At 39.8% G+C, this 10,347-nt stretch overlaps 1 protein-coding gene across 3 annotated transcripts; it reads right to left on the bottom strand.

The window, feature by feature from the left end:
* Positions 1-559: 559 nt before the first annotated feature.
* Positions 560-10,123, bottom strand: LOC147140923 (integrin beta-1-like). 3 transcript variants are annotated; one of them, XM_086042580.1, is made up of 14 exons: positions 9,988-10,123; positions 9,502-9,568; positions 8,651-8,736; positions 8,079-8,280; positions 7,834-8,004; positions 7,151-7,515; positions 5,787-5,882; positions 5,624-5,713; positions 5,406-5,546; positions 4,717-4,919; positions 3,712-3,950; positions 3,279-3,501; positions 2,110-2,342; positions 560-915 (listed from the first exon to the last, which is right to left on the bottom strand). In XM_086042580.1, exons 1-14 carry the CDS (start codon positions 9,994-9,996, stop codon positions 746-748), a joined length of 2,295 nt encoding a protein of 764 aa, XP_085898706.1. In that variant the 5' UTR covers positions 9,997-10,123; the 3' UTR covers positions 560-745. The 3 variants fall into 3 exon arrangements, with proteins under 3 accessions (XP_085898706.1, XP_085898705.1, XP_085898707.1); XM_086042579.1 differs by having other exon boundaries at positions 561-918; XM_086042581.1 differs by lacking the exon at positions 9,988-10,123 and having other exon boundaries at positions 561-918; positions 9,502-9,753.
* Between the last annotated feature and the right edge of the window lie 224 nt (positions 10,124-10,347).

Here is a 10,347-nt window from a genome sequence, read left to right as displayed (position 1 = left end):
CAGTATTCAATTAATATTCATGTTTTCCATCTGTCCCTGCTTCAACACACCTGATTCAATCAGCTCATCAGCAAGCTCTGAAGAAACTTGATAACGATCATGATCTTTTGAATCACTATGGATAGATGGACCTTGAGGACCAAGTTTGGAGACCCCTGAATTTGTCAGTTCAGTTCATACTTAACACAGTAAGAAAGAAAATTCAACAAATAAAGCATATTATGTTAGTATATAACATAACAATAACAATGTAGCCTCTGTAGACTATAAATTATAGTCATATAGAAAATTGTCTGCAAATAATTATAAAATGTCATATTTCATGCACTGCAACTAAACAAGCCCCATTAAACCAAATCAGCTATCGTTTATTTGAGTGCTATCTTGACCAATGGAATATATTCCGCATTCCAGCTGCTCTAGCTCCCAAGTTAATTTTATAATATGGGTAATAAATAATAATAATAACAACAACAATAATAATACAGTGTTATCATATTCGAGTTTAATTCCACTTGAAACATAACACAAAGTGCACAAGCGTTGTGATATTTAAATTTATAATTCAGACAGAGTCGTTTGATTTGCAACATGCATACATCAATGACGTAAGATCATCTTTAATTGCTCTTTATAAAATAAATGATGATATCGAAGAGTAAGCATCTCATTTCGCCAAACACTTGCTCGTCCTCAATTCTCTGATGATCTCTAAAACCTTCGATGTGATCTCTTATGGGAGGAGCTAATATGTAAACAGAGGAGCAAAGACCGAGAAGGTTACAAAAAAACACAGAAGATTTAGCCACATGGTCATTCCAAACATCCAAATGGAGGAGAGAGAAGTGGACGAGGAGACAGCAATCTTCATTCTGTCCTTGAAGCTCGCCACCAGGCCAACGGACATGACGCCTTCTGCTGCACGCACATGAAACACACAAGAAAGGGTTTGAGATTGAGAGTGTTGCACCCCGCAAAGGCATTTCAACGTCTCATCTGTTTGATTGACTTCTACGTTTCATATGCAAGTAAAAAAAAAATGCATGGATTTTTGCACAATTAAATATATACAAATATATCCATCAAAAGTAACATTTTATTATATTTTCTCAAAAAATATACAGAATTATCAAGTCAACCCAACTTTTTTTTCCTCAGTAAAACTACATTTTTCCCTCAAGTTTTATTTTAAATGAAAGCAAAAAAATGCCCTTTAAAAAAACAAAACAAAAAATTCCCCCCAAAAAACAAAAAAGTCATTTTTTTTCCTTGTAGTGTTTTCCTGAAATTTTTGTCGTCACATCCTATAGCGCAAGGCAAGTCCGTACAAAATACAGCCATCACTAGAAGGAGAAAAACACCAGTGGCATTACCAAAATCTAGACCAGCAATACACTAGCTACAACAGCTGCCTAACCTGAGCTAACAATAGCCAATGAGAGTGTATCTCATTCGCTGACCCTACACGCTCAAGTCACAGATACTACAGTGAAGAACTTGAGGAAGTGTAAATGATTCTAAAAATATTCAATAGCCCCAGATGTAATAGTGAATGTTTATAAGAGTATGGGAAAGATAAATAAGAGTGTGGGGAAAGTCATAAAATGTTAAAACCAAATAATAATATACTGCATATACTTGCAACGTAACGAGGGACTTTAGGTTGCCCCCCCCCCCCATCATGCTATAGCGGCCGCGCCATTTTTTTTTTTGTACAGTGTATAACTATTTTGTTTTGGTCGGAGTTTGAAAAAACAATGGTTTACTTTAAGGCGGTCCCCCTCCGCAGCAATGGCATCATTCCTGCTTAAAATGTGGAACTGCCTTTACATCCCTGCAGCTCCTCAGACTCAGCCGTGTTTTTTCTTTTTGTGAAAAAACGGCCCATCCTATCCTTATGGTCCCTTTAATATATTTTATGTCTTTGAATGTGTTTATATTAGTTTAGTAGTGTGTTTAAAGACTAATTGCGATGACAGTCTGGAACGTAACCCCTGCGATGGAAGTGGGTTTACTGTACTGTTTCTTGGTCTCATTTGTTTATGTCATAAAAACCTGGCATCATACAGTGCTGACGTCGCAGATTGCACAGTACAAAATGTTTTATACCTGGCATCTCAGCGACGTGGACTTCCTTGATGTTCTTATTGATGCCGATTGTGTAGTAGAACCAGCGGTCGTCGTCGCCTCTCTCCTTGCAGTGCGACAAGTGGAAGCTCTGGTCGAAGGGTTGTGGAAGCATCGTGACGTCCTTCACCATGGTCAGGTTAAAGTGGCTGCAGTCGCGCTCGCACGTGTCTTTCTTCGGACCCACCTGGAACGCTCGACACTGCACGCACTCTCTAACCACAAAAATCACAAAGTCAGCACCGGCGGCAGGAAAAATTGTACAATTCACTGTAGAATTATTATTGTAGAACAACAAAAATGCAATTTCATGAAGAGAGTAATCATTTTATAGGACTTAAGTCATAATATTGCAAGAACAGTTTTACAAGACTGCCTTAACATATTTGAGCAATTTTGCTAGTTTACATGAATAATGTCAAAATAATATGTGAAAAACTTCAGAATACTACGCTTTTTTGCAAGTTTAAAACAGTAATATTAAAGAAAAAAGGTATTGCATGAAAATATTCCTAATTTTACAAGACTCAAGTTGTAATAAAGAGAAGAACTGTGTTTTGTAATATTACATGAAAAAAGTAAATGATGAAAAAATACTGCCAACAATTGTGCAAGTTTACAAAAATAATTTCAGTATAATATTGCAAAGAAAAACTACAATTTCTAACAATGGCAATTACCCTAAAAAATACAATTTAACAAAATAGTCATCATTTTGTTGTATAATGTTTGAACAAACATAATATTGTTTGCAAGAAGCGATTAAGACGTTTATGGGAACAACAGAAAATAGACAATTGTTAAAAAAGGGAAAATTAACATTTTTACACAACGCAATTTTAATTTTATGAGACTTATGTCGTAATAAATGTGCCATTCTTTTCTCCTGATATTCGGAGGTAATTTTTGTAATATTGCAGGTTTTTTTTGCAAACAGAACAATTATGTACATTTTGTAATATTACAAGAAAAAGTTGAACAAAAAGTTGAACAAAACGGTCGTTTAAAAAAATCTGTAATATTTAATTGAAATTAAGTCATAATTTTAGGAGACAATTTTGCAATTTTACAAAAATAAACAATATAAATACAAAGACAACCATTATTATTATTTTTTGTTTGTTTTTTTAAGGGTATTCCTTGTGACTGACTTGTGCTCTGCGCAGACTCCGGGGCAGGTGGGGCAGATCTCACAGGTGGGCCCTTGAAACTTGGGGTTGGTGCATTTGCAGACGCCGCACTCACAGGTTCCCCGGCCGTTGCAGATCTGTCCGTTCTTGGCCAGGCAGGTGGACGTGTCCAAGGAACAGTCGCACGCGCTGCCCGTGTAGTTGTCGTCGCACACGCACACGCGACACTCGCAACGGCCGTGACCTGACAACACACGCGACACAAACTTATTTGCCGGACATCTACTTAACGAGTAATACGACTTTTTTTGTCTCGAGCTTGAAGAAAAGCAAAAAAGAGGTCTGAAGAAATTGTAGACTTTAAAACCTCTCAGGAAAAAAAATGTTTGTTTTTTTTCTTTAAGAGTCCATTTTGTTTGCATGACTTGACGACGTGGCAGCTACTCATGCCGACCTCCGCAGAGCTTGTTGTTGGAGCGGTCGCAGTTGAAGTTGTCACACTCGCAGTACTTTCCGCTGTAGACCTCAGCGGGGTTCTCTCTCTTCTTGCACTCGCAGGTTCCGCAAACGCAGTCGCCGTTGTTGCTGCAGATGTCCGTGCCATTGTCCTTGCGGCAGTTGGCGTCCAGATCCTCCGTCCGAACCTCATCCGTGCTGCACTCGCACAGGCGCCCAATTCGACCCTCGTTACAACTGAGGATAAAGCATTTCCGTAATATCAGCCTGCCCTTTGAATTACAACATGCAGTACTATTTGTTAAAACGTTTTTTTTAATTTTTATTTGTTAAAGGGGAAGTCAACTCAAACATATCTTTTTCAAGAATATCTTCCCAGCAGGCCCACTATTTGAAACACGGCATTCTGATTAATTTAGCGTTTGTGGAATATAAATCAAGTAGCAAAATGAACTCGTTTTTAGCCATCTCTGGGGGCGGCCATTTTGTCTTCTGTCGACTGAAAACGACATCGCATCTGCTCACAACAACCAATCATGTTCAGTCGACAGAAGACAAAATGGCCGCCCCCAGAGATGGCTAAAACGAGTGGATTAACACTTATTCCACAAACGCAATATTTCTCAGAATGCCCTGTTTCAACTAGTGGGCTCGCATAGAACATTCTTGAAAAAAAAATGTTTGCATTGACCCTCTTGACCTCTTTAAAATGTTATTTTCTTGAAATGTGACTTTTTGGGCGAAAATTACAACTTTATTTTCATAAACACAATTTTTGGTCGGGATATCAATATTTGATTTCTGCTTTTAATTTTAACTGATTCTTTCCTCTTTGCTTATACAAAAAAAAAAAAAAAGGTAATGACAGTGACATTTTTAGAATTAAGTTTAAAAGAAAATCGCCTTCTGAGATTTGCTTTATTTGTCCTGATATCAAACAAGCTTTGAAACTATTTTATCGAACGCATTTTTAATGAAGGAATCAAAATTCATCGGCACTCACTTGCAGGAGCCACACTCAAAAGTGCCATGGCCATTGTAACACTTGTCGCTGTTGGGCTCTCTCTGGGCCGAGCACTGACACTCGCAGACAAAGTTGAGGATCGCCTCCACCTCCTCGGCGAAGCCCAGCGCTTTGATCTTGATGTTCTCCGGCTTGCCGTGCGATGGACACTCCCGCGACTCGATGGAGATCTTGAACGTCACCTGAGGAGCACAAGCATGACATAAAAAAATGATCATTTCTGCACTTGTTGGCACATGTAATTCAGAGTCTGTCCCTTTTTTGGGTGGTACTCCAGAGGGTCAATCTTAGGGCCCATCCTTTTTGCGCCCTACATGCCTCATTTTAGAGATGTCATTAGCAAATTTTAAGGTATCTCATAGAACTTGTAGATGCAGATGACCGCCACATTTATTTTTCTTGTAGTCCTGGTAGCAAAGTTGAGATAAGTGCATTGCTTAACCATGATTAATGAATGGACGGCTCTGAACTGAAGTATTATTTGCTGCCCTCTGCAGCTTTTCTGCTCACTTTCAAAATAATATATTCGTTGGCGTTGAGCCAAAACCTCATAAGTCATATTTTGGTGAATTTCATTAGCCATTTTTGGGCTCCTCTGAAAAGTGACTAATTTGGAGGTACATGGTTTTGGCACGACCCCTTTGAATAATCATAAATATCACAAGTACCTCATCTCCGATGGAGATGTCGGAGCACTTCCTGCCGTTCACGCCAGTCCCCTCCAAGCCATTCTTACAGAGGGACTTGTAGGTAATGGAAAGTCCTTTCGGAAGCCTGCTGTTTTCCAGAATGATCTCGGACGACAAAGACTGTGAAAAAGGAATTTAAAAAATGGAAAAGGAATCCTGTTGTGTTGTGGCTGGAAAAAATTCATCGTTGCACTCACGTTGTACGCGTCGATGATGAGTTTGATGACGTTGCTGGAGTTGGATGACAACATGCCTAAAGCCAATCTGGGAATCTGATTTTTCAGCCCCTGTACACAAAAAAAAATGGTGTAACTTACCATAAATAAATGTGGCAAATAAATACATGTTTTTAGTTGGCACCCTGTAAACGGGTTGCAATTCCTCGGTGACGGCAAAGATGGTTTGGACGTTACGTTCCCTCAGTTTCTGGACTAGCTGGGCGATGGAGGGATGGTCCTGACAAACAATGGACAAAATTAACACAATGGCTTGGCTACGTCGTGCATGTACATATTTAAAAACATTCCTCCCCTACTCCAATAAAAGACAACAAGATAACGAATCCAATACTGTTAATCCACATAACTCTATGCTATAACGATAAGGGCATTTCAACCAATCGCAGGTCTGAAAAAAGTAATTGGTGAAAAAGGCATAATAACTATAGGCAGAATGTCATTCAGGAGTAGAGTTTAGACCTCCCCCAAGACCAAACAATCCGAAGCATCTGTTTTATTGTAAAAATGAGTTACAGTCAAGGCCTGTAGATGGCGGTAATGTGCGTTACAAAGCTGGTGACACAAACTTTTTTAAAAGCATAACAGCTCTATCTCTTGGATCTGGTGGGTAACTTCCATCTACAATACCAGGAACATGTTGCCATTGGTATTGGTTTCTGCAACTCAAATTTCTTGAACTTGAACTTTTTTTTTTAAACTCATAGTCACATTTACTTGAGGTTACCCCTGTAATCAAGGCTACGTTCCCAGTTTAAGCCTCAGGAACGTTTAGTTTTTGGAACTAAAGCCCCATTTCTACCAAAAATTACATGAACTTTTTCATCACGGTACTTGCAGTTAGTGGCAAGGTCATAAAATCCAAAACTATTATAATCTTGGTTAAGTCAACATAAACAGATATTTTTTCAAGAATATGTTTTATGCAGGCTCACTTGTTGAAACAAGGCAATATGATTAATATGAAATATGAGCTAAGCAGCAAAATCCACCCATTTTTGGCCATCTCAGGGGGCAGCCCTTTTGTCACTTGTGTCGACTGAAAATGACATCACAGTTGCTCATGGGCTCAGGTAACGACCAATCACAGCTCACCTGCTTTCTGAAGGCTGAACTATGATTGGTCGTTACCTAAAAACGGGTGGATTATGTTGCTTAACTCCAGAAACACAATATTAATGCTGTGATTCAACTAGTGGGCCTGCATAGAGCATATTCTTAAAAAATATATGTTTGGGTTGACTTCTGCTTTAAGTCCCATTTCCCATTTTAAGTTCCAGGAACTTAGTGTAACTATATAATATCCAATTGAGCACCTGATGTTCTCTGGTGCTTTTCAATTTTCCAGACAAATATGGTAAATTTGAATGTATGGATTACACTGATGACTCACTCAGCCCTAGCAGTAAGTCAGTTAATCAATCATTCAGTCAGGCAGGAAGAAAGTCCTTGTAGTGATTAAATGTCAATAAATAAGTGGCGTCTTACATAGGAGTGACTCATGTTGTAAATGTTGTTCTCCAGGTGACAATTTCCATCATTGGTGAGCTTGCTACCGCCCAGTTTTCCCTCCTGGGCAAAATGGAATCCTGCGTCTGTGGCGATAACAAGGAGACGCGTGACGTCCCTCCAGCCGATCTGCTCCTCGCACACGGCCACCTGCATGATGGCATCCGAGCCTCCCACGGGAGAGTCCTGGTTTCCTGAGATTTGCTGCTGGCTGAGCAGCTGGTAGAACTGGTCGACATTATTGGTCAGCTGCAGCATGTTCTTGTAGTTGACGCGCTTCTGGGAGCTGGACGGAGTAGTGCTGATGTCCGGCGCCATTGTTTTACCCATGAATGAGCCAAACCCTGCAAGAGGAGACAACTTATAGTTCTCGGAACGTGCAGGTACTAATACTAAAGTCATATTTCCACAACTAAACTAAAACGTTATTTCTCCCTAAGATTTCAGGATGGTTTACTTCTTGGTAGTTGTAGTTGCTGCAACTAAAAGGAAAGAACTACCAAACAGCAGGGTCTTCTTTCAAACCCCCAAAAGGGCCCCAGAATTAAATTCTAACTAGAATTCTCACAGTCCAAACACACAAGTGGTCCAACAAACGTTCGTAGTTGCAGAAAAAGCTTTCTGTGATGGAAATGCGTCATGAGTAAAGACATCTTCCTCACCAATCCTGAAGTCTGAGGTGATGCTCTGAATTTGCGATATGATATCCATGCCCAGTTTCTTGGCATTGTCCAGATCATCCTGCTTGGAGAAGGACTGGTCCATCAAGTAGTACACATCTAAGGGATAGTCCACAGCTCGCTTGAACTTCACATCAAAAGTCTGCGGCTCGCCTGCGGGACCAATCGCCACAAAGTCAGCACACAGGAAATGCCTTTTCAAAGTAATATTTCTAGAGAGGATCTACCGGCTCTGAGAGTGAGGGTGAGGATCTGAGGCTGGATCTGCGTGATCTGCTCGTCCTTGTTGCGGCCGGAGAAGGGTTTGTTTTCGTTGATCAAGATGCTACCGCGAGGGCTCTCGATTTTGGCTACGCTGCACCATCTGGCTTTAAGAGACTCCACATCGTCACAGCGAGCAGATCGGGGCTCGCCCGGCAAGAGGAAGAACTAATAATACAACATGAAATCAGTTTAATCGGGTTGTGAATTGGAAGATTCATGCACAAAAACTTACTTTAGGGCAGGGTGTGGAATGAGATTTGGGGATACATTCAATATTGGCAGGGATAAGGATATATTGTTACTTAATCGAATCTAATTTAGAGAGACCTTTTCAAATATTGAAAAAAAAAACTCATTCTCGGACTGGAGCGGATTAAACCCGTTTCCATTTATTTCAATAGGAAAAATTACACAGGTTCAAAAACTGAATTTTACAGTAATAGTTGATTTTAGAAGCCAAGCAGAGTTTCTCCTTTCGATATTTACGTATTAGGGTCTTAACCCGTTTCTTTCATTCAAGCATCTGATTGCTGACCTCATCCGTGCACCATCCGCACGACTCGGCAACTTGTAGGCACTGACCACATGAGCGAGCGTGAGCCTTGATGCAAATGCTTGGCTCTGAAAGAGAATAATATGAGCATCAGAGGCAGCTGCGACTAAGTATGTCAATCAATCAATCAATCAAATTTTATTTATATAGCACTTTGCATACAAACAAATGCAACCCAAAGTGCTGTGCAATAAAGACATCCAAAATACAACATAAAAAGAAGACCCGCTCCCTCCATACACAACGAAAACCTATCCACAAGCACACTTGCACTCACACACACACAAAACACACACAGACACACAACCTGATAAACTATGCTAAATAATCCTCGAGACGCCCGTCCCAGATTAACCGGGGTAGACCCAACAAATTGTGCGGAGGCCCCCGGTCACCCGGGCCTAAAGAGCCTCCAGGAGGACACCCCCCATGGGAAGGCCAGCCACACTTCTCAGCGCCGAGAATCCCCCATGAGGAAACACTGGAGCTAAAAGCTAAAAAGAAAACTAAAAACGACAGAAAACAATGAAGTTACAAAAAATAAAAGAAGCCAAAAAGTTTAAATAAAAACAAAACAGTAAAATTGGATTGAAAAAAACAGCAAAACAATTGACGCTCATAAATACGCTGTTATCATGTCAAATATGTCAACCATAGTGACTAAGCTAATGACACAGCCATACAGCAGGGCGAGTTTTAAACAGACTATTTTCTATGCAGTTTGACCAAACAGTCAACAAAAGTAACAAGCGATGATAACGCCACCTGTTGTTCCTGGAGTAGGCCTACAAAGGTCCAAATCCAAGAAATGTATTTCTAGACTTGAGTCTTACCTTGTTCCGCTAGGCTGAAGCTCAGGAGTGCTAACGACGACGCTAGCGCGATTAGTCGCAGATGCATCTAGAGGACAATAATAAATGATAAAACTTAACTAATGTTTCAAACGGATCTGCACATTCCAGCGGCAACTACATTGTGGTAAGTCAATAAAATGTAGACAGAAGTATTAAGGCACAGTGAGTGAAGAGTAAAGAAAATGAGTTTAGACAATTGGAACACCTCCAGGTAATGAAGTATGGAGAGAAAAAAAACTGGTACCTATATGGTAAGTCTACATCATGGTACAACATGCAGTAATTAAATACAATGTAAAGAGTAAAGACACGTGGCAAAACTTGCACCAAAATAAAATGCACAGAGCTGTACTTTTCTTCGTATTTTAATCTTATTTATTGTACTTTTTGTATTATTTGTTTTGTAATCCATTTCTTAATATCGATAGCGCAAACTAAACAATTATGGAAACAACAGGGTCTTACAATTAGCATTGATTAGCAGTCACAATGTTATAACCCTTTCACCAAGACATTTGAGCACAAACGGCTCATATGTGGACAGAAAATATCTGAATAGTCACTGGCACATTTTCTTTAAACTAAACTACGGGTACTAGTACTATGCAGCTGACTGAGTCAGGGTTGATTTGAACAAGTTTTTCTCGTTTGTCTTCATGACTGCATTACACTGCCCCCTGGTGTTCCAGTCATGCACAGAACGGAGCTGCAATCATGATGTATAACTACAAACGGTTCGGATAAGCGGGATGGATGGATGGATCGATGGATGGATGGTTCAGTTCTTTAAATTCAAATTAATTAATTATGTTATTACTGCATATT

The sequence above is a fragment of the Filicampus tigris genome, chromosome 10 (assembly GCF_054856515.1).
Source record: "Filicampus tigris isolate MCC_2025a chromosome 10, RoL_Ftig_1.0, whole genome shotgun sequence".
NCBI lineage: Eukaryota > Metazoa > Chordata > Actinopteri > Syngnathiformes > Syngnathidae > Filicampus > Filicampus tigris.
The sequence above is the reverse complement of the archived record's forward strand: the minus strand, read 5'-3'. Positions and strand labels throughout refer to the sequence as shown.

Coding starts and splice junctions, on each gene's coding strand:
- LOC147140923 (XM_086042579.1), bottom strand. Junction 8,737..9,501: donor CTTCAGCCTAGCGGAACAAG/GTAAGACTCAAG, acceptor ATTCTCTTTCAG/AGCCAAGCATTTGCATCAAG. Junction 5,547..5,623: donor TCATCATCGACGCGTACAAC/GTGAGTGCAACG, acceptor CCTTTTTCACAG/TCTTTGTCGTCCGAGATCAT.